The following is a 25,221-nucleotide window of genomic DNA, read 5'->3' on the forward strand; positions in this document are numbered from 1 at the left end:
AAGGATTTAGAGAGGGTCTTAAACTAATAAAGAAAGGAATATAAATCTGAACTGTCTCACCCATCCTGTAGATTTGTTTGGCGTGCTAATATGTTATTCAATGCCCATTGCCCATGGTCATCAGCGGTAACGCGTGTACCTGCGTCCGTTGTCACCGCTTCGGAACTCTGGGTTTAGGGTCAGTGCGCATGATCAGAATGCCCATCACTTCCGGTAATGTGCACTAGACCTCTCTGAAGTCGGGACGTGTACACCCGGCTTTATCGAGCACATGACCAGAAGTGCCAGGCATTCTGATCATGCGCACTGACCCTAAGCCCGGCGTCTGAGGCAGTGACAACGGATATAGGTACGCACGTCACCGCTGATGATGCTGGGCAATGGGCATGCCCTTTGGGCATGCTAACATGCTAATGGGGGCTTAATGAGCCCAGGAATTTATGTCCTTGCGACTAGTCCCTCGCTCATTAGCATATCATAAAGGATCTTTAGAAATACTTTTATGCTACTATAGCCTGGGACAGTTAGGCAGGGATTAGAAATATGCACCCAGAACTGCTCATGGTAGGGCTCTATTTGGAAAGATATACAAAAATCCCTTCCCCCCTGCCTCTTCTTTGTTTGCAAGCCAACAGTTGCATGTCCCTGTGGTGGTCTGCCAAATAGTCAACTGATATCTGCTGTAAGGACATAAAGGATTTGTCTCGGAGAATTATTAACTCTACATTATGCTTACCTGAAAATTGTATTCCATTGTTTGATCCTCTGCTACATGTCTACCTGTATGTCCGTGTGCTGTCCATTGGATCAGTCCTTTATGAACAAGCCAAGGAGACAGACATTGCTATGTTTGAAATCTCTCAGCAGTAGCCCTAGATTGAGTGGTAGGCTCACATGACAGCCACCATGCTGGTATGGGGACCCCAGTAGAGAAGATTGTTGTTTAGCCTAAATGCACTAAAACAGTTATAGAATCATGGAAACATTAAAGTCACCATTTTTTATCTTTATCTGGCATCTGTATTCCATTTTTCACTCGAAAATGGACAGTATATGTGCAGCAGTAGTAAGTAATATACAGTGACATAAGATACTGGAACAATTTTCTCACTACAAATTATCAGCAGTTTGTGAAATTGCCTACTGTGCATGAGCTTTAAACAGGTTTTCTTTACCTTTGTTTAAAGAAGCACTCCCATCAAAGTTTCTCTCCTCTTATATAATAGGATGATTACAGTAATTAACACTGTGCACTAAAATTTTGCCTTACCCAGTAAATTTTTCTCTTTTCTCTGCTCTAAGTAGAACCAGGAAGTCTCTTATCTATGCATGAATCATCCCCCTCTTCAACTCCTGACCTAGTAGCCCCCTTCTCCACCCCTGCCAGAGATTCAGCTAGCCAGTTTTTAATCACATGATGTCATAGACCTAATGGAAAGCAGAAGAATTAACCAATTTACCCAAAAGAGAAACTCAGGCAGGGCTGTCTGGTATTCTGCTATTCTCCATTTTCAGGTATATTTAGCCGGGCTAAATGTGTATAGTAAATGGTGAAACAAATACACAGCAACTGTGGTTTAGTTGAGATCTAATGTCTATAGGTGTCCATGCTCCTTCAGTTATGGTCAGATAAGTACACAAAAAGTATTTGACTTGCTGATACATATGCATACTCCGTCCTATGAAACGTGCATGGTTTTTAGTGGGAAGATTGGACTAGGCTACCATTAGTTACCTCCGGCAGCAGCTTATCTCCAGCAGAGTGGCTGTTCTAAATTGACATGCCTTATTCTGCTCCTACCAAACAGATGATGCCTGCAAGCCTCTATGCAAATTAGAAGTTCAGCTGATTTTGCAAAAATCATTGGTATGACCATCATTAATTGAAAATGAAGCTAACTTTAGACATATCACTTTTTTCACATTGAATTGCAGCACGTAGAGGCCTTGATGACACAGATGAAAAGCATAGCTGTAAGTCACTCAGACCCAGAGGTGCTAGAAGCCTGTTCCAAAACATACAGCAGTCTCAGTAATGATAACCAGACCAGCCAGAACTGTCAGGTCAGTCTTTCCAGAAAAGAATTGATCAAGCATCTAGTGGACACCTACAGCCAAATGCTGGATGATGTTCTGCAGGAGGTGAGTCACATTGTGGGGCGTTCCCATTGGACTTGGCTCTGTAGTTCTCTGAATGATATTTTGCCTCGCTTTCCCATTATGGATCTCTACAAAGAAATGACTTAACATTTCCTACTTTGGTATTGTGATTGTGTACCGCACATTTCCTCCTCCAGTGAAGACTTGGACATCTTTTCAGTAAAGCTACCCTGAAGCATTGCTCTGTTCATTGTGCAGTACAGGTTACAACAATCCGACCATTGTACACCCTGCAACCTGTTTTTAATAGCGCATAATTACACATTATAATGGAGCTACAATGCTGAGCTTGTGAATTGCATTTTATTGTTTTTGCCCATTTATTAGGGCACGTATAATTTCCTGTTTATATCCACTGTCACCTTAGGGGATTTTACACGGACCAAGTTTCTTGTCATTTTTCAGCCACAGCTTTTTTTTTAATTTATTTAAAGGGAAATGTCACGTGATTCACACCACCCAAACCACAGGCAGCATTAATCGGACAGTGGCTTTTGGATTCTAAACATGTGCTCTGAAACTGTCTCTGTCTAATTGCCTAATCATGGGTCACACTTTTATCCATGTTTTTTTCTGAAATGCTGCAGCGTTTTAGAGTATAACATAGATGAATCTTTGATTCATGTTACTCATGGTTCGGGCAGCATTAATCATGTGGCAGGTTCCCTTTGAGTACTCCTAGCTAGCGCAAAATTAACCATTAGAGTTTTTGTTTTAGGGGGAAGAGCAGATGACTGCAGAAGATGTGCATCCGATGTCCTGCACACTAAGAAGACTCGCAGCTTTTCACAAGTGAGGCATTCACAAGGTTCTCAAATAAATTGCACACATTGCTTCAGTTCTAAGGCGGGCTTTGCACGTTGCGACATCGGAAGCCGATGCTGCGATGTCGCACGCGATCGCCCCCGTCGCAGGTACGATATCTTGTGATTGCTGGCGTAGCGAAAATTATCGCTATGCCAGCTTCACATGCACTCACCTGCCCTGCGACCGTCGCTCTGGCCGGCGACCCGCCTCCTTCCTAAGGGGTCGGGTCGTGCGGCATCATAGCGACGTCACACGGCAGGCGGCCAATAGCGGCGGAGGGGCGGAGATGAGCAGGATGTAAACATCCCGCCCACCTCCTTCCTTCCGTATAGCCGGCGGCGGCAGGTAAGCTGATGTTCCTCGCTCCTGCGGCTTCATACACAGCGATGTGTGCAGCCGCAGGAGCGAGGAACTACATCGTATCTGTCGCTGCAGCATAATTATGAAAAAGTCGGATCCTGCAACGATGATACGATAATGACGCTTTTGCGCTCGTTCATCGTATCATCTAGCATTTACACACTACGATCTCGAAAGTGACGCCGGAAGTGCGTCACTTTCGATTTGACCCCACCAACATCGCATGTGCGATGTTGCAACGTGCAAAGCCGCCCTAAGACCTGCTGTGGATCAAGATCTTCATATGACCTTTTTAAATTAAAGCGGTCGTTCACTACAAGACAACCCCTGCTTAAAGGGATATTCCCATCTCCAAGATCCTATCCCAATATGTGATAGATGTAGTAGTAATAACAATATTAGCAAATACCCCCAATTAGAAATAGTTCTCTTGATATATCCATGTCTCTTACCTAATGTGTGGGGCATTGCAGCTTAGGAATCCGTGAGCAACTAACTGTTACTATATGTTTGGACATAACCATGGATACCCAAGCTGCAATGCCCTGCACATGAGGTAAGCGACATGACTATATTAGGAGAACTATACTACATGTATCATTTTGACTTAATTGATAATATTATTATTATTATTATTACACCTACTACATATTGGGATAGGATCTTGGAGACGGAAATACCCCTTTAATCATATCAGGAATCTAATGAAAATAAAAACAATGGATACCACATCCTTCAGTCGTGCTGTTTAGTGATGTCAGCACCACTGGTCCTGGAGTGTGACGTTACTTGTGTCATATGCCAGCTACAGCCAATAAATGGCTGATCTTTGGCTGCAGATCATCAATATTCCATTAAGTCTGATTTCTGCTCTGACAAAATATTTAAACTGCAGCTAACGAGTGAATGGTCATTGGCTACAGCTGGCATGTGACTTGCTCCAGGAGTAATGCTGCCACCATCTCTGGTACAGTGCCGCTACAGGAGGTGAGTATTCATAGTTTTTATTTTAATGAGGCTCATTAATTAATCAGGGTTGCCAAGTACTGGACAATCCCATTAAAATTCTTTGATGTATAAAAAGTAATAATCCGAAATCAGTTCTATAGAAAGTAATTCTGCATGGTATATATGTATTTATACAGTCCTTCACTGTTCAGATACTTTTTTGGTTTGGTGGAATACTTTGCTCTATCTAGGTCATCTTCACAGCATGAATAGAGATGATGTAGTTAACCTTGCAAGAGAGAAGTAAAATCCATTCTGAACCTACAGAAGGTAAATTAACACTTTCTAGAGCACTGACTTAAGGGGGCTTTACACGCAATGACATCGCTAACAAGATATCGTTGGGGTCACGGAATTCGTGGCGCACATCCGGCCTCGTTAGCGACGTCGTTGCATGTGAAACGCAGGAACGACTGTTAACGATAAAAATACTCACCATATCATTGATCGTTGACACGTCGTTCTAATCTCAAATATCGTTGCTGTTGCAGGACGCAGGTTGTTCGTCGTTCCTGCGGCAGCACACATCGCTATGTGTGACACCGCAGGAACGAGGAACAACATCGTACCTGCAGACCCCGCCAATGAGGAAGGAAGGTGGACGGGATGTTCCGGCCACTCATCTCCGCCCCTCCACTACTATTGGGCGGCTGCATAGTGATGCCGCTGTGATGCCGAACGAACCTCCCACTTAGAAAGGAGGCGGTTCGTCGGCCACAGCGACGTCGCTAGGCAGGTAAGTATGTGTGATGGGGACTAACGATGTTGTGCGCCACGGGCAGCGATTTGCCCGTGACGCACAACTGACGGGGATGGGTAATTTCATCAGCGACATCGCTAGCGATGCCGCTGTGTGTAAAGTGGCCTTTAGGCTATGTTCGCAGGTACCTGCTGAATTTCTGCAACGATTTGACAGCACCAGTGCGCTTCAAATCGCTGCAGAAACACTGCGTAATGGATACAGTGTTTCAGCAGAATAAATGCCGATTTCATGCACTATGGCTGCTGCCCCCACCATAGACAGAGTGGGAGCAGCATCCAAAGCGCACAAATTAATTGACATGTTGCTTTTTTGTACGCACGGATTTGGGTCAAAATTTTGACATCCAAATCACTGCGTTCAAAAAAGCAACGTGCGCACGTATCATGCACAATCTACATAGATTGTGCAGGGGATGCAGGACGCATGCATTTACGCTGCAGTGTAATGCGCAGCGTAAATGCATGCAATTATGCAACATGTGCACGAGCCCTTAAATGAACCTAGAATAAAACTTTAAACACACTTTCATTACTTTCATTTTTTTAATGATGATTTAGTTTGTAGTTTGCAAAACTGCAGTAAAAAAAGAAAATAGTAGCAATGTCCGCAAAAAACTATGGAACGGTTGGCAGCAAAGAGAGATTAATTGAGTATCTGTGATGATTGCAAATTAGAGTTTTGGATAAAAATTTAAAGTACCAATCCAGCGGGTTTTTTTTTTTAAATTATTTTTTTTATTTCAGCGCTACAGTGGTGCTTTAAATGTAAATCCCCTGCCTCCTGTACTATACTCACCTACCGCTGTCTTCATCTTTTTTTAGCGTCGCTACAATTTGTCTCTGTCGATTTTTGATCTCCTGGCAGGTTCAGTATTTCATAAAACAAAGCGGAAGTCACTGTTTAATGCAAGTCTATGAGAGCCTCATTCTAACTCTCATAGACTTGCATTGAGCGCTTTTGACATAATGTCTGACTTTTGACCAGTCAGATGTTATGGGCATAAGGGACTGGAGCGCTGCCGAAAAAAGGATGAAGCTGACGAAGGGCAAGTTTAATAGCAAAGGCTGGAGACTTACATTTAAAGCGCCTCTCCCAACAGTAAAAAGAAACAAAACAAACAATTGTGTGGGGCTTTAAGTCAATACAGGGGGAAAAAAAGTATTTAGTCAGCCACCAATTGTGCAAGTTCTCCAGATGAGAGAGGCCTGTAATTGACATCATAGGTAGACCACAACTATGAAAGACAAAATGAGAAAACAAATCCAGAAAATCACCTTCTCTGATTTGGCAAGATTTTTTTTGCAAATTATGGTGGAAAATAAGTAGTTGATCAATAACAAAAGTTCATCTCAATATTTTGTTACATATCCTTTGTTGGCAATGACTGAGGTCAAATGTTTTCAGTAAGTCTTCATAAGGTTGTCACACACTGTTGGTGTTATGTTGACCCATTCCTCAATGCAGATCTCCTCTAGAGCAGTGATGTTTTGGGCCTGTCGCTGGGCAACACAGACTTTCAACTCCCTCCAAAGGTTTTCTATGGGGTTGAGATCTGGAGACTGGCTAGGCTACTCCAGGACCTTCATATGCATCTTACAAAGCCACTCCTTCATTGCCCTGGCGGTGTGCTTGGGATCATTATCATGCTGAAAGACCCAGCTATGTTTCATCTTCAATGCTCTTGCTGATGGAAAGAGGGTTGCACTCAAAATCTCACGCTACATGGCCCCATTCATTCTTTCATGTACACAGATCAGTCGTCCTGATCCTTTTATAGAGAAACAGCCCCAAAGCATGATGTTGCCACATCATGCTTCACAGTAGGTATGGTGTTATTTTAATGCAACTCAGCATTCTGTCTCCTCCAAACACGACGAGTTGTGTTTCTACCAAACAGTTCTACTTTGGTTTCATCAGACCATATGACATTCTCCCAATACTCTTTTGGATAACCCAAATGCTCTCTAGCAAACCTCAGACGGTCTGGACATGTACTGGCTTAATTGCCCTACCAAGATATTCCAAAGGCATAAAGTGAAAATATGAAATTTTATTGATTAAAAAACAAAACACCTTGGAAACATAAGGACAAGCTGTGCAGTTCTCACATTACCATGAAAACCACTTAGGGACTTTTAGAGTCGAAGATAAAATTCAAGGGTGATGCCAAATGGTGGCTATGTACCAGCATGTCCTGCAAAGTCTTCCCCCGTTTTGCAACAAAAAGGGGTTTTTCAGTGATAGCCAAAGATGGATATTACTTAAGGATAGGCCAAAATTTAATTACAGCACTTCTCAATTCCTTCCACCTAAACTGGTAGTTTGAAATAAAACGTGTGATGTTCTCAGACTCCTCTTTGGCCTTAGGAAAGAGAAGCGTCTGTCTCTTAATATTTTTGGACACTTGATAGGCCCGATCAATGTGATCACCACGGTATCCCCGATGGGAAAATCTTGACCTCAAGTTTCATGCTTGATCTTCGAAATTCTCATGTCTGTCACAAATTCGTCTGGCCAGATAAACTGGCCTTTAGGGATGGCACGGATAACATGTGATGGATGGGCTTAGCGGGCATGAAGGAAAGAGTTAACACTTGTGTCTTTGCGAAAAATGGTGGTATGTAAACATCCATTCGTGTCCACTGTGATATGTAAGTCTAGAAAATCAATTGCTGTTTGACTGATGTGATGAGACAACTTAATGTTCATGTATTCGCATTAGGAGGAAGAAGAAACTGTTCCAAGAGAAGTCTAGACCCCTGCCAAGTGAACAAGACGTCGTCAATAAAACGGATCCACAAAACAACTGATCTGGACAATATATCACTATTTTGTACAAATTCAATTTCCCATAAACCTAAGAAGAGGTTGGCGTAGGATGGGGCGCAAGCCGCACCCATCGCCACCCCCCTCTTCTGCAGGAAGAATCTATCCTTGAAAACAAAATAGTTATGGGAAAAAACAAATTCCATGAATTGTATTTATTAATTGTTTGGACCATGACCATCTAATTTTGTCATATACTTCGTCGTTCCATCTATACCCTTGGGCTTCATATATTAAAGGGAACCTGTCACAAGATTTGGTGACTATGAGCTGCAGCCACCACCAGTGGGCTCTTATATACAGCATTGTAACATGCTATATACAAGAGCCCAGGCCACTGTATAGAACGTAAAAATGACTTTATAATACTTACCTAAACGGTCAGTATGGTGCAGACTGGTCAGATAGGTGGCTACGTTCTCCGGTACCGGCGCCTCCTCTTTTGGCCATCTTTGTCCTCCTTCTTCTGAACCCTGGGTGTATGACGAGTCCTACACGCACTGGCATTGAGGTCCTGCGCAGATGCACTACAATACTTTGATCTGCCCTGCTCAGGGCAGATCAAAGTGCGCCTGCACAATACCTCAGTGCTGGCCTGTATGAATGACGTAGTATGCATCATTCACCCAGGCTTCAGAGGAAGGAGGACAAAGATGGCCGAAAGAGGAGGTGCCGCACCCGGAGAACGGAGACACCAATGTGACCAGTCTGCACCGAACCAACCGTTTAGGTGACTATTATACAGTCATTTTTACATTCTACACAGCGGCCTGGGCTCTTATATACAGCATGTTAGAATGCTGTATATAAGAACCCAGTTGTGGTTGCCGCAGCTTATAGTCACCAAATCTGGTGACAAGTTCCCTTTAAACTTTTTTTATTATTATCCATTACATGTTATTCATTTTTGTCAGCGCTTGTTACGGATTCTTTGTCACATTAATTTGTGTATCAATAAGTTTTTTTGGAGTCCTATCTGTGTACATGTGGTATTTATTCTATTATGTCATCTATTTATTCTGTAACCGCCCTAGTGATCCTCGGATTCCCTCTGCACATCCTTGATCTTCTTGTGATTTTAATTATTTTTCTGTGTTTTGTTTTGTTTTTTTAATCAATAAAATTTCATATTTTCACTTTATACCTTTTTGGAATATCTTTGTTGGGCAATATCGTTGTTGGTATGTTCTGAGGCACCCCAATGAATTTATCTTATGGTATAATCTTCTAATTGTAGGTTATATGTACTCGCTTAAGCACTGCAGGGGAACGCGTCTGGCACTGCAGGATATGAGTCCCTGGCGGCGTAGTGTGTTACTGATGGTAGCCTTTTATATGGTGGTCCCAGCTCTATGCAAGTCATTCACTAGGTTTCCCCGTGTGGTTCTGGGATTTTTGCTCACCATTCTTGTTATCATTTGACCGCAGGGGGTGAGATCCTGTGTGGAACCCCAGACCGAGGGAAATTATCAGTGGTCTTGTATGTCTTTCATTTTCTTATTATTGTTTGCACAGTTGATTTCATCACACCAAGCTGCTTGCCTATTGCAGATTCAGTCCTCCCAGCATGGTGCAGGCACACAATTTTTTCAAACAAGTTCAAACAGGTGCCATTACTACAGGAGTGGAGGACAGAGGAGCCTCTTATAGAAGAAGTTACAGGTCTGTGAGAACCAGAAATCTTGCATGTTTTTAGATGACTAAATACTTTCATTTCCACCATAATTTTCAAAAAAAATCTTGCCAAATCAGACAAGGTGATATTCTGGATTTGTTCTCTCATTTTGACTGTCATAGTTGTGGTCTACCTATGATGTCAATTACAGGCCTCTCTCATCTTTTTAAGTGGGAAAACTTGCACAATTGGTTGCTGACTAAATACTTTTTTCCTCCACTGTGTATAAGTCGGCACATCCAAACTGAAATACTAGCTGGTCACACTAAGCAAATAGCAAGGAAACCGCCAACTCGGGATTAGTATTCATTTTACCCTTCTAAATGCTATTCTAAAATCTGCGGAAACATTTTGACCGTGTTTTTCACTTCTTCATGAATGGGCATCATCGGAGAAGTGGTGTGCACCTCTGTGTACGAATTGCCAATATTCTAAGGGGTACTTTGCACGTTGCTACATTGCTACTGCGATATCGTCGGGGTCAAATCGAAAGTGACGCACGTCCGGCGCCGGTAACGATGTTGCAACGTGTAAAGCCTATATGTGCTGATAAACGATCGCAAAAGCGTCGTAAATCGGTGATCTGTGTAGCGTTGGTCATTTTCATAATGTTTCACCAATAGGAGATACGATGTTGTTCCTCGTTCCTGCGGCAGCACACATCGCTGTGTGTGAAGCCGCAGGAGCGAGGAACATCTCCTTACCTGCCTCCACCGGCTATGCGGAAGGAAGGAGGTGGGCGGGATGTTACGTCCCGCTCATCTCCGCCCCTCCCCTTCTATTGGCCGCCTGCCGTCTGACGTCGCTGTGACGCCGCACGACTCGCCTCCTTAGGAAGGAGGCGGGTCGCCGGCCAGAGCATCGTCGTACAGCAGGTAAGTGGATGTGAAGCTGCTGTAGCGATAATGTTCGCTATGGCAGCTATCACAAGATATCGCATGTGCGACGGGGGCTGGTACTATAGCGCTCGGTATCGCTAGCCGATGTCGCAACGTGCAAAGTACCGCTTACTCTAGTCAGAACTTGATGAGCAGCGGTCGTCACATCCCCACCTCAGCTTTGCCCAATTTGTTGGAGCTGGGTGAAAATAATATGAAAATGCCAGAAGTCGCATCATTTAGTGCAGCTTTTAATTGTGTCATGACATTAAAAAGAATACAACAGAATTCTGGCGTACAAGCGTTAATGAATTGAGCCCTTTGTTTTTTTTTTTACTTATTGTTGGAAGATGCTTAGTGTCAGTCTAAAATAAGTAGATTTTTTTTTCTTATCAGATTGAATATTTTCCAAAAGTTGAACAAAAAGCCCTGAATGCACCTGACAATTTGCAGTCTTTTCCATTGCCCTCTGTATCCAGTGATGTGTGATGTTGTCTATGTTTGTCATTTCCAGCGCACACAACCTCAGTGAGTGGGATCTGTATCAGAAGACGTCTGAGCTCCTCACGTTTGATGTGCAGCGACAACGCTTGCCAGCTGAGGTAATAGCGTTGACGTCGCAGTTTGCATTTTCTTTTATGTATTCTGTGACATACTGTCTAATACATGACGTCAGTGGTCAGTTGAAGACGAAACCCTTGTTATCTGCTGCATGTCAATCATTTACATCAGTAATTACATTTGAAATAACTATTTTGCTGCATCATTTTGCCAAAATCTTCCTTCATTCCCTGAAATTTATCCAGAAGACCTAATTAAAGGGACAATTTTCTCTTATGTTATGGTATAGCTCTATGAGATGTCAGAATGTTGTTGCTATTATTGAATCACTCCTCTATATTCCCCATATAAGCAGCGTACCAAGGGACCAAGCTTACTCAGTTTTCCTGTCCAGTCCCAGTACATGCTGGGGCCACGGCGCAGTTGCCTACACGGCAGATATAGGGTTTTGATGTGGAAGTAAATACTTTAATGGAGCCACAACTCTTGAAAGGCGTCTGTCAGCAGGTTTTTACTATGCAATCTAACACCAATATGAGGTGGGTACAGAGACTCTGACTCTGTTTTACATAGTAAACTAAATGCCCAGTATTCTCTGCTGCAGATGTAGCAGAGCTCAGTTATTCAACTGTGTATAATCCCATCCACACCACAGCTTTCTGTGTACAATATATAGTGACAGAGAACTGCTAATCAGTGCTGGTATCCTTGTAGGCCTAGCAACCTCGAGGCAAGTTGTCGTGCAGTGATAATCTCTTGCTGATGAAACACTGATTGTATTGAAATGTAAAAACACAGCCTGGTCACTGAGGCATCACTGCAAACGGTCTCTCCTCCAACACTATGGTGTTTTCAGATTACATGGCAAAAAACTGGTGACAAATTGCCTTTAACTAGTGCTGTGGCTCCTTTACGCTGAGCATTTGTGGGGATCCTGGCCATTGGATATTCACCAATCACTAAATTATGACAAATGCTAGCAGTATACCACCGCTTTTAATACAGTTTCTTCTCTAGAAAGAAAACATCCATTAATGTGAATTTCTTCTTATTTACTCAAATGTTAAGGAAACCGTTTAATCAGATTGTTATCTTCCTTGTCTAGCTCATGCTGTCTGCTCTCCAGTGCATGTATTATGCCATTCTTTGGCAGATATTACCTATTATAGAAGATCTACCTACACAGGTACTTGCCTTCCATTTTTTTTCTATTGTTATAGTTAATTTGTCCTGTTAGCTACTTAAACGTGAATATATTTTTGTCGCATACAACAATAAATGCTTAAGCATGGCCGTTTTACAGGGCTTGACACCTTTATGCATTTTTTAATCATAACAAATTAAATGATTAACATTGGGCCAAGTGCAATGCGAGATTTTCACATGTGAGTGTGACGCCAGCCTTATGATGCTAATTGATTGTACGAGTAATGTTACTGGCTTCATAGCAAAAGGGGTGAATACATATGCACATGGCAATTTTTATTGATTTTATGCCATAAATTTAATTTTCTTTATCGTTCCTCTGGGAGACCCAGACCTTGGGTGTTTAGCTTCTGCCTCCGGAGGACACACAAAGTACTACACCTAAAAGTGTAGCTCCTCCCTCTGAGCTTATACACCCCCTGGTGAGCCAGTCCCAGCCAGTTTATCGCTTTGTGTTAAGGAGGCATACATCCACACATGCATTCTCATATGATTTTTTGCTTTTTGGAAAGAGATTGAAGAAGTGCGGGTCCACGTCTGGACTCCCGGCGTGTCCCTTCTCACCCCACTGTGTCGGTGGTGTTGTAAGGTTGATTTCAAAGGCTGGAACCTTACATGCCGTGCTCCTTCACCATCCCTCCTGGGCTCTGGCTTGAAGTGGGAGCCAGCGCGGTCTCCATGCCTGGCAGGAGACCGGTCTCCGTCCACAGCCCTTTAGGATTCTGCTGGACCGGAGCACTCATCCCCAGGGACCTGGCCCTGCGTCTCAGCAGCTAAGTACCTGAGACGTTCATATGTTGGGGGTCCCTGTCCTTTATTGTATGGGGAGAGTGTGTTTGCTGTATTTATTTTGGCATTTCCGGCGGGTTCTCTGGCTTTCGCCCGAGAACCGCGCTGATGGTGCCTGCGCGTCGGCCTCGCTGCTCAAATTTAGGCCCCGGCTTCGCCGGAGGCCTAGTTTCTGTTACCGGCCCTCGCATGTCACTCATGCAGAGGGACAGGCACGGCTTCTCCCGGCGGCCGTCCTGCACAGGGGAGGGACACTCCCCACTGCTTGTGCGTGACTCCTCCCCTGCAGGTCTCTATGGCCCTCCAGATCCCGCTTTCCTACAGGGACGCCCCCGTCCCGCCCCCTCTCTTCGCTCCGGCGGCCATTTTCTTGGACAGGGTTCACTCTGCGCTGGGCCATCCTGCACTCTGCATCCCTGCTGAGGTGCTGTGCATTGGGGTCCGGGCTTCGGGATCTGGAGGGCACACAACACCGCTTCCAGCGGTCTGGTAAGCCACAGCCGGTCTCTGGTTGTGGACCTCTGTATATTCTCCCTGGGGTTCATTCTCTTTGTAGAAGCTGTCCCCACTCCAGCAGCATGTCTCTCCAAAGCTTTATACTGTTTGCGCTGCATGTAAACTCCTGCTGCCTGAACCGAGCACCTATCCACATTGTGATGTCTGCTCTAACTTGGAGGTGCCACAGCCTGGAGCCTCACCCCCAGTGGTCTCTCAGGCTGCTTCTGCACCTGTGGCTGAGCCCCCGGCCTGGGTAGAGTCCTTCTCTAGGTCTATCTCCCAGTCTTTTGCTGAGTCCATGGGACTTCTGTCCAGGACTTTGATGAATATGCATCAGCCCCCTTCACAGGGTGCCTCTAATGCTCTTGCTAAGGGTCCTTTAGGATCCCTATCATCTGACCTCCGTCCACCGGAGCTCACAGAGGATTCATCATCAGGGCACAAACCCCGTCCTCCTAAGAGGAGCCGCAGGGTTTCCTCTCCCTCCTCATCCCACGGCTCTGATTCAAGAGCTGACTCGCAAGATGAGGAGGATGCCTTTACAGGGGGCTCGGAGGCTAACTCCATGTGCCCCATTGATCTTTCCGAGGGTGACTCAGATCTTAGTGACTTGATTGCTTCCATTAATTCGGTACTGGATCTCAATCCGCCAGTATCAGAGGAGCAACCCTCTCTGGCAGAAAAGCACCAGTTTACCTCGCCTAAGAGAGTAAAGAGTGTGTTCTTTAACCACTCCAGTTTTCAGACCGCTGTGACCAAACCCAGGGCCTGTCCTGACAAACGCTTCCCAAAGTGTGGTTCTGATGACCGTTTTCCCTTTCCACCTGAGGTGGTCAAGGAGTGGGTTCACTCCCCAAAGGTAGACCCTCCGGTGTCTAGGCTCTCAGCCCGGACCGTTGTGTCGGTGGCTGATGGCACTTCCCTTAGGGATTCCCCTGACCGTCAGATTGAACTTCTGGCCAAATCCGTGTATGAAGTGGCGGGGGCCGCGTTTTCCCCAACTTTTGCAGCAGTGTGGGCTCTCAAAGCCATCTCTGCTTCTCTAGAGGAGATGCATTCCCTCACCAGGGAATCTATGCCCGAGATGGTTGCCTTAACTTCTCAAGCTTCAGCTTTTTCATCTTATGCCATGTCTGCCATGCTAGAGGCTTCTCACCGCACTGCGGTGGCTTCGGCTAATTCCCTCGTTATCCGCAGGATCTTGTGGCTTCGAGAGTGGAAGGCAGATGCTTCTTCAAAGAAGTACCTTGCTGGGCTCCCTTTTGCTGGTTCCCGGCTGTTCGGTGAACAGCTGGATGAAATTATTAAAGAAGCTACTGGCGGGAAGAGTACTTCCATGCCACAAACCAAGACCAGGAAACCTGCCCAGGGTAGGATTCAGTCGAGGTTTCGCTCCTCCAACTGGTCGTCCTCTAAGCCCTCCGCCTCGTCCGCTAACTCAGCTAAGGACCAGAAATTCAACTGGCGCCCAAAAGCGCGTCCACAGAAGCTTTGCAATAGGAGAAGATCATTTCCAATTCGTGGCTCTCCCCTTCGGGTTAGCCACGGCCCCTCGGGTATTCACCAAGGTCATGGCAGCAGTGATTGCGGTTCTGCACCTCCAGGGGTTGGCAGTGCTCCCTTACCTGGACGACCTTCTAGTCAAGGCTCCATCCAGCGCAGACTGTCAGCGGAGTGTTTCGCTCACTCTCGCCACCCTAGCCCAATTCGGGTGGATTGTCAATCTTCCCAAATCCACTCTGACTCCGACCCAGATTCTCACGTACCTAGGGATGCAGTTCGAGACTTTGCCGGCACTTGTGAAGTTGCCCTTAAACAAACAGCTGTCACTCCAGTTGGCGGTGCGCTCTCTCCTGAGGCCCCGCCGTTATACCCTCAGGCGTCTGATGCAGGTGCTGGGTCAAATGGTGGCATCCATGGAGGCTGTTCCCTTTGCCCAGTTCCATCTGCGCCCCCTGCAGCTGGACATTCTCTGCTGTTGGGACAAGCGGCCTTCCTCCTTACACAAGTTAATGGCTCTGTCGCCACGGACCAGGAGCTCTCTTCAGTGGTGGCTTCGGCCCCTCTCCCTGTCCCAAGGGCGCGCCTTCCTGGCCCCGTCCTGGGTGATTCTCACCACGGATGCCAGTCTATCCGGCTGGGGAGCGGTATGTCTCCACCACAGAGCACAGGGCACTTGGACTCCGTCCGAGTCAGCCCTTTCAATCAATGTGCTGGAAACCAGAGCCGTGTTTCTAGCTCTCCTAGCATTTCACCACCTGCTGGCGGGCAGGCACATTCGAGTCCAGTCAGACAACGCGACAGCGGTTGCCTACATCAATCATCAAGGCGGGACACGCAGCCGCCTGGCAATGATGGAGGTACAACGCATTCTTCAATGGGCGGAAGACTCCAGGTCCACCATATCCGCAGTCCACATCCCAGGCGTGGACAACTGGGAGGCAGATTATCTCAGCCGTCAAAGCGTGGACGGTGGCGAGTGGTCCCTGCACTCGGCAGTATTTCAGTCGATCTGCCGCAAATGGGGCACTCCGGACATGGACCTAATGGCATTCCGTCACAACAACAAAGTTCCTGTTTACGTGGCTCGCTCCCACGATCCTCAGGCCTTCGCCGCGGACGCTCTGGTTCAGGACTGGTCCCAGTTTCGTCTGTCCTACGTGTTTCCCCCTCTAGCTCTCTTGCCCAGAGTCCTGCGCAAGATCAGAATTGAGGGTCGTCGAGTCATCCTCATTGCACCGGACTGGCCCAGGCGAGCTTGGTATCCGGACCTGCTCCAACTGTCCGTAGAGATGCCGTGGCATCTCCCGGACCGTCCAGATCTACTCTCGCAAGGTCTGTTTTTCCGCCCGAATTCTGCGGCCCTCAAATTGACGGCGTGGCTCTTGAGTCCTGGATTTTGACGGCTTCTGGTATCCCCCCTGAAGTCATCTCCACTATGACTCGGGCGCGCAAGTCTTCCTCCGCTAAGATCTATCACAGGACTTGGAAAATTTTCCTGTCCTGCTGTCGCTCTACCGGCCATCCTCCTTGGCCACTCTCCTTGCCGACTCTTCTGTCTTTTCTACAGTCCGGTCTGCAGCTAGGACTGTCCCTCAACTCTCTCAAGGGACAAGTTTCGGCTCTGTCAGTTCTGTTCCAGCGGCGTCTCGCTCGGCTGGCTCAGGTCCGCACCTTCATGCAGGGCGCGTCTCACATCATTCCGCCTTACCGGCGGCCCTTGGACCCCTGGGACCTTAACTTGGTTCTCACGGTCTTGCAGAAACCCCCCTTTGAGCCTCTTAGGGAGGTTTCTTTGTATCGTCTTTCACAGAAAGTGGCCTTTCTGGTTGCCATAACTTCTCTCAGGAGAGTCTCTGATTTGGCTGCGCTCTCCTCGGAGTCACCCTTTTTAGTCTTTCATCAAGACAAGGTGGTTCTCCGTCCGACTCCGGACTTTCTTCCTAAGGTGGTCTCTCCCTTCCACCTTAACCAGGACATTACCTTACCTTCCTTCTGTCCGGCCCCTGTTCATCGCTTTGAAAAAGCTCTACATACTCTAGATCTGGTGCGTGCTCTCCGGATCTATGTGTCTCGCACCGCTGCGCTTAGGCGGTGCACCTCTCTTTTTGTGCTAACCACAGGTCGGCGCAAGGGCCTCCCTGCTTCGAAGCCGACCTTAGCCCGTTGGATTAGGTCAACCATTTCGGACGCCTACCAGAGAACGCAGGCGCCTCCCCCGCCGGGGATCAAAGCACACTCGACCAGAGCTGTCGGTGCCTCTTGGGCTTTTAGGCACCAGGCTACGGCTCAACAAGTCTGTCAGGCTGCCACTTGGGCTAGCCTGCATACCTTCTCGAAGCACTACCAAGTGCATGCTCATGCTTCGGCAGATGCGAGCTTGGGCAGACGCATCCTTCAGGCGGCGGTCGCCCATTTGTGAAGTTAGGTTCTACCTACTTCTTAGTTTTTCTGTTTATTTCCCACCCAGGGACTGCTTTGGAACGTCCCAAGGTCTGGGTCTCCCAAAGGAACGATAAAGAAAAAGAGAATTTTGTTTACTTACCGTAAATTCTTTTTCTTATAGTTCCGTCTTGGGAGACCCAGCACCCTCCCTGTTGCCTGTTGGCAATTTCCTTGTTCCGCGTGTTTTCACCGGCTGTTGTCGTGGACAGAGTCTCCGGTTGTTCCAGCTCTTGCTCTGTTCTACTTGTGGGTGGCTATTCTCCTTCAGCTTTTGCACTAAACTGGCTGGGACTGGCTCACCAGGGGGTGTATAAGCTCAGAGGGAGGAGCTACACTTTTAGGTGTAGTACTTTGTGTGTCCTCCGGAGGCAGAAGCTAAACACCCAAGGTCTGGGTCTCCCAAGACGGAACTATAAGAAAAAGAATTTTCGGTAAGTAAACAAAATTCTCTTTTTTGTCTATATTTTTCTCACTTCACTTCCCCAACTTAGACTATTTCGTGCTGATGCATCACACACAAATCGGATTATAAAAATATATAAACATAGATTGTAATGTAACAAAAATAGGCAAAAAGCCAAGGGGGTGAATACTTTTACAAGGCATTGTATCTTTTGGCCACTACATTTGGCCTCACCCTTGCAGAAACAGATAGTTTTAGAAGTCACCTATTAACACCTAAAAAAGACAAAATAAATAGCCTACAATAACTGGCAACAAAAATAATAGTCAAAAACATGAGCAAGAGAATAAAGTTTTCGAATATTTCCGTATAATATAGCTTACATGATCGTCTCAATATCACAACCATTTTTTTCCCCAGAAATAACCTTTTGTGTCTTTGAAACTTTTTTTTTGCATGTATTGTATTGTTTTCTGTATGCTAGAAGTTAATAAAATAACATTTTTCTGGCAAACTTCTAGGAAGAGCTTGGATTCTGTACAACTCGGGTGAAACAGTTTTGCCAGCTGTGTAGAAAATACTTGGGCCATAAAGATCCATCCATAGGAGAGCAGGTGAGCGATGGTGTACTGATTTACCAGTGTTCTTGTAGACACTAGATAAGGCCCTTTATAAGATAGAAATATGCTGGCAGCCGGGCCATACATTGCTTAGGAAGAATGGAGTGTAGTAAGCGCTAATCATTTAATGCTGGGGTAGTCTGACTGTCTCCAAATTATAATATGGCTTCTCGGTAGTGACAGCAAATCATACGAGCCATGCTGTTTCAATGCTGCCGGTGGGCTGCAGGTAACAGAGGTAAATGTGTATACCTTATCATTATAAGCCTACATGTAGACGCCAGAACATATACGTAGTTTTTTTTAAACAGTGGAGACATTTTTCAGCCTAAATGTATTTTTTTTTAACATGTACCTCTAATGTAAAGTCTTTTTTTTTTCCCCCAGGCATTTCTTTCCCTCTGTGACCTACTTATGTTACTACAGTATCGAGGAGCCAGGATGCTTGACTGTGTAGATTCAGCACTGGAGACAGAGCTGCTCACCTTTGTCCGGCAACACGTTTTCCAGGGAAAGGAAGAAAAAGGTGATTTATTTAGAATTTATTATTATTTATAAATTATTTAATGATACCTACTGTATTTTAAAAGTCAGAATAAAAAGAATGTAACGTGAAGTTAGCAAATGGTACACCCAAAGCAGAGTTGGCTGACGCTCCTCATAAGTGTCAACCACATGGATATAGATTTACTCTTTACATACATGTACATGGAAATTAGTCCATTGAAGTGGATCTCTAGTTCAGAAAACGTTTACTTTTAATATAAGCAATCGGAATTCTGAGTTAGTAGAGGTGTTCCGCCATTCAGGATTCTCATATCTTGGCCAGAGTGGTCTGTGTAATCTGTATTACACACAGATTAATAATTTTAATAGGCAGTGAGTAATGTTATATTCCCCAAAAGTTTGGACACACCTTCTCATCTCTAGAAGAACTGTTAAGAGGAGACTTTGTGCAGCAGGCCTTCATGGTAAAATAGCTGCTAGGAAACCACTGCTAAGGACAGGCAACAAGCAGAAGAGACTTGTTTGGGCTAAAGAACACAAGGAATGGACATTAGACCAGTGGAAATCTGTGCTTTGGTCTGATGAGTCCAAATTTGAGATGTTTAGATCCAACCACCGTGTCTTTGTAGAAAAGATAAACGGATGGACGCTACATGGCTGGTTCCCACCGTGAAGCATGGAGGAGGAGGTGTGATGGTGTGGGGGTGCTTTGCTGGTGACACTGTTGGGGATTTATTCATAATTGAAGGCCTACAGAACCAGCATGGCTAGCACAGCATCTTGCAGCGGCATGCTATTCCATCCGGTTTGCGATAAGTTGGACCATCATTTATTTTTCAACAGGACAATGACCCCAAACCCACCTCCAGGCTGTGTAAGGGCTATTTGACTAAGAAGGAGAGTGATGGGATGCTATGCCAGATGACCTGGTCTCCACAGTCACCAGACCTGAACCCAATCGAGATGGTTTGGGGTGAGCTGGACCGCAGAGTGAAGGCAAAAGGGCCAACAAGTGCTAAGTATCTCTGGGAACTCCTTCAAGACTGTTGGAAAACCATTTCCGGTGACTACCTCTTGAAGCTCATCAAGAGAATGCAAAGAGTGTGCAAAGTAGTAATGAAAGCAAAAGGTGGCTACTTTGAAGAACCTAGAATATAAGACATATTTTCAGTTGTTTCACACTTTTTTAAATATTTCATTCCACATGTTTTAATTCATAGTTTTGATGCCTTCAATATGAATCTACAATTTTCAGTCCTGAAAATAAAGAAAACTCTCTGAATGAGAAGGTGTGTCCAAACTTTTGGTCTGTACTGTAATTCCAGTTTTGCATAACCTCCTACCCTTTATATATATATATAGCTGTAGTACCCGGGATAGTAAGTGTCTGTCTCGTTTCCCGTGTCTGTCTCGTTCCCCGTGTCTGTCTCGTTCCCCGTGTCTGTCTCGTTCCCCGTGTCTGTCTCGTTCCCCGTGTCTGTCTCGTTCCCCGTGTCTGTGTCGTTCCCCGTGTCTGTGTCGTTCCCCGTGTCTGTCTCGTTCCTCGTTTCTGTCTCGTTCCCCGTGTCTGTCTCGTTCCCCGTGTCTGTCTCGTTCCCCGTGTCTGTCTCGTTCCCCGTGTCTGTCTCGTTCCCCGTGTCTGTCTCGTTCCCCGTGTCTGTCTCGTTCCCCGTGTCTGTCTCGTTCCCCGTGTCTGTCTCGTTCCTCGTTTCTGTCTCGTTCCCCGTGTCTGTCTCGTTCCCCGTGTCTTTCTCGTTCCCCGTGTCTGTCTCGTTCCCCGTGTCTGTCTCTTTGCCCGGCTGTCTCTTTGCTTGGCTGTCTCTTTGCCCGGCTGTCTCTTTGCCCGGCTGTCTCTTTGCCCGGCTGTCTCTTTGCCCGGCTGTCTCTTTCCAGGGCTGTCTCTATCCAGGGCTGTCTCTATCCAGGGCTGTCTCTATCCAGGGCTGTCTCTATCCAGGCTTGTCTCTATCCAGGGCTGTCTCTTTTCCAGGGCTGTCTCTTTGCCCGTCTGTCTCTGTCTGTCTGTCTTTTTCGGTCTCTCACTCACACATAAGCTTCTTATACTAACAGTTTATTTTGTTCCTATAGCAACCACTGACAGTTGCTATTAATAGCCCGTATCTCTCAGCTCCATTCAGATTAATGGAGGCAGGATTTTGGAGACTTAGGCCGGTTTCACACATTCGGCTTTTTGCCGTTTTACCGGATCCGGCGCTCTCCCGTACAGCTAATACAGTACAATGACAGCGCTGTAACTTCCGGGTCACATGCGCCGGTCACATGACAGCATGTGACCGGCGCTTGTTGCTTTGTCATTGTACTGTATTAACTGTAAGGGAGAGCGCCGAATCCGGCAAAACGGCAACAAGCCGGATGTGTGAAACCGGCCTAAGGCTATGTGCGCACATTGCGTACAGTCACTGCAGAAATTTCTGCAGCGATCTGAAGAGCACACGTGCGCTTCAAATCGCTGCAGAAAATGTCCGTAGTGAAAAAAAAAAAGCCGATTCTATGCGCTCTGACTGCAGCTCCTCCCATAGACAGAGCAGGGGCTGCAGGCAAAGCGCACGGAAGAAGTGACATGTCACTTCTTAGAACGCGCGCTTCGGGCAGCAGCCGAAGCCTCGCTCAGAGACGCCACGTGCACACGTCTCCTGCATAATCTTCATAGATTATGCAGGGGACGCATGCAGTTACGCTGCGCTACAAAGCGCAGCCTAAAGGGGGCTTTACACGCTACGATATCGTTAATGTTTTATCGTCGGGGTCACATTGTTAGTGACGCACATCCGGCGTCATTAACAATATCGCAGCGTGTAATACTTACCAGCGTCCTTAGGCGACCTCAAAAATGGTGAAAATCGTTCACCATGGAGAGGTCGTCCCAAACTCAAAAATCGGTAAGGGTTGTTTAGCGTTGTGGTTCATCGCTCATGCGGCAGCACACATCGCTATGTGTGACACCGCAGGAGCGAGGAACGTCTCCTTACCTGCCGCCGGCCGCAGTGCGAAAGGAAGAGGTGGTCGGGATGTTTACATCACGTTCAGCTCCGCCCCTCCGCTTTCATTGGCCGGCCGCTCAGTGACGTTGCGGTGACGTCGCTGTGATGCCGAACGTCCCTCACCTTGAAGGAGGGATTGTTCGGCAGTCACAGCGATGCTGCCGACCAGGTAAGTATGTGTGACGCTGCGTAGCGATAATGTTCGCTATGGCAGCGATCACAAACAATCGCATGCGCGACGGGGGCGGGTACTTACACGCTCGCTATCGCTAGAAATTGCTAGCAATATCGCTACCGTGTAAAGCCCCCTTTACTGCATGTAATTACGCAACGTGCGCACATAGCCTAACTGTAAAGCGCGGGGTTAAATTTTCCTGTCCAAACATAGTCTATGACGTTCCCTGAGTCACATGAGGTGTCTGCAAAATTTCGTGATTGTAAATGCGATGGTGCGGATTCCTTTAGCGGACATACACACACACACATACATACACACATACACTCAGCTTTATATATTAGATATATATATATATATATATATAAATATATATATATATATATGTATATATATATATATATATATATATATATATATATATATATACCGTATTTTTCGGACTATAAGACGCACCAGACCATAAGACGCACCCTGGTTTTAGAGGGGGAAAATAAAATTTTAAGCAAAAAATGGGGTCATGACACACTGTTATTGGGCGAGGATCTGCTGCTGACACTGTTATGGGGTAATGTCCCCAAATTCTCTGCTAAGCTACCCCATCCTGGTAATGATCCTCCTGCCTTGTATATGTACCCCATCCTGGTATATGCCCTTATCCTGCTATTTACTGGCATCCTGCTATATACTGGCATCCTGCTATATGCTGGCATCCTGCTATATACTGCCATCCTGCTATATGCCCCCATTCTGATATATACTGCCATCCTGGTATATATTCCCATCTTGCTATATGTTCTCATCCTGCTATATACCCCATCCATCCTGCTATATGGTGCCATCCTGCTATATACACCCATCCTGCTATACACACCCATCCTTCTATATGGCGCCATCCTGCTATATACACCCATCCTGCTATATACACACATCCTGATAAATAACCCAATCCTGCTATATACACCCATCCTGCTATATACACCCATCCTGCTAAATAACCCCATCCTGGTATATGGCATGTATTCTGTATTACACACAAAAAAACAAAACAAAAAGTTTATACTGACCTTTCCTCGCTCCATGCAGCATTGCTTCTCCACCTGTCTGTGGCGGCAGCAGCGCCGCTGGAGTGTGGAGCCGTCACCGGTCACTTCCCTGCAGCATCGCGATGTCCTCCCGTCTGCCGGTCAGCTGACCTGCGTGACTAGCGGCGCGCACAGCGATGACGTCATCGCTGTGCTCACCGCTCTCTACACAGATCAGCTGACCGGCAGACGGGAGGACATCGCAAAGCTGCAGGGGAACGGCGAGAATGCCGTACTGATTCACTGCACCCCGCGCTGATGATGATGCGCGGGGAGCAGTGAATACAGCCACACATGATCACTCCAGGCTGTAGTTGCCAGGGGTGATCACGGCCGGCTGTTTACTATACCTGTACCCCCGCCCATCATCCTGCCCACCTGTCAGTGCCATCTTCAGCGCTGAGAGATGATGGGCGTGAGGATGGGCGTGCATATTAAATGAGCTGGCCCACGTGGTCACGGCAGGCGCTGCCACAGCCTGCTCGTGCCCCCGATGACCCTCATTCCCCGCAGCCCTACATTCAGACTATAAGACGCACCCCCCACTTTCCCCCAACATTTGGGGGGAAAAAAGTGTGTCTTATGGTCCAAAAAATACGGTATGTATATATAGATATATATATAGATAGATAGATAGATATTTAAATACTGAAAATTGTAATGATACTAGGAAACATGACGACACAAGCGCTACGTGGCTTTTATAGTGCACAGTATCTTTTGTCATCTGCTTAGTCTTCTCTGATAGTGTCGGGAGCAGCAGATCTTCACTTTGAGCCGCTCTATAGTCATAAATAAGAAGCCTGTTTTTAGAGCTTGGATATGAAGGGTTACTGCGGATAAAACTGTAGTCAGATCAGTGCCAGCAGCGGCACACAATGAGGGCAGTATCATCTGAGGCTGAATGCACTACTGCTGTGGGTTGTTACGGGTGACAATGAAATGTCATATAATTCTACTTGCTCAGTATTTATGTGTCACCATGGAGGAGCTAACCGTCCTTTATTATATTTAAGACGCAGTTGTTCCTGAGACCAATGAGGACATGACCCTGGTTATTTTACATAGGAAGAGGATGCTGCTGGCTGTTTATTGCAAGCTAATAGCTTCCAGCGTAGTGGAAATGTCTGCAGTAGCAGAGATTTATAAGCAGTATATGAAGGTAAATTACAAGCCTACAGCCAACATTTCTTACTTATATTCTATGTATTTCTGTTTACATTGTACGAACATTCTCCATTCTGAAACAAATTTTATTACAATCAACTCATTTTCAACTGTTCAGAAATTGAAATATGCAGTATGTTACACTGTTTAGTTAGTTTTCAATTTTCACATTATACTGTGTATAAAAAAATATCTCGCTACCTGCTGGTGACAAATCCTTCATGGTGCTATTCTCCGACCATATTCACACATTTTGGATTTTGCTGGCATCCTGTTGGCAATGTATGAGCGAGAGGTATTTTATACCCTATTCAAATGCAGTGGATAATCTATACAAAATAACAGATATGCTGCAAATGTTACAATGAATAGAAAAACCCTCAAACTACCTCTATAGCAGGATTCTAATTTCTGCGCAACTCACGTAGCCAATAAAGGAATCCAAGGAGTAATCCATGTTTTAGATTTAACATTTCTCCTGCAGATTTTTAAAAAAAAATAAAATAATTCTAATAATCATTTAAAGATACCCATACACATTAGTAAAAAGTCATCTTATCCCACTGAAATCCCCAAACAGATTCACCACTAATGACGGTAGGAGTCCAGTCATCTGATTCACTAAACGACAAGTGTTGCTTAATGAATGAAGCATATCGATGCACCTCCACCAAAAAGTACCATAGTTTCCGGCCTATAAGACGACTTTTTAACCCCTGAAAATCTTCTCAAAAGTTGGGAGTCTCCTTATACGCCGGGTATCATCTTATAGGGCGTATAAATAGG

The 25,221-nt window shown here is 45.8% G+C and overlaps 1 protein-coding gene across 1 annotated transcript in view; it reads left to right on the forward strand.

The window, feature by feature from the left end:
• Positions 1-25,221, forward strand: part of LOC142291809 (cohesin subunit SA-2-like) — a 176,560-nt gene that overhangs the window by 117,165 nt on the left and 34,174 nt on the right. The window contains 7 exon segments of the mRNA XM_075336634.1: positions 1,936-2,142; positions 2,879-2,952; positions 10,992-11,079; positions 12,144-12,224; positions 18,401-18,493; positions 18,887-19,025; positions 24,285-24,430. Coding sequence (XP_075192749.1) covers positions 1,936-2,142; positions 2,879-2,952; positions 10,992-11,079; positions 12,144-12,224; positions 18,401-18,493; positions 18,887-19,025; positions 24,285-24,430 — 828 coding nt within the window.

Source organism: Anomaloglossus baeobatrachus, chromosome 2, assembly GCF_048569485.1.
Source record: "Anomaloglossus baeobatrachus isolate aAnoBae1 chromosome 2, aAnoBae1.hap1, whole genome shotgun sequence".
Lineage (NCBI taxonomy): Eukaryota > Metazoa > Chordata > Amphibia > Anura > Aromobatidae > Anomaloglossus > Anomaloglossus baeobatrachus.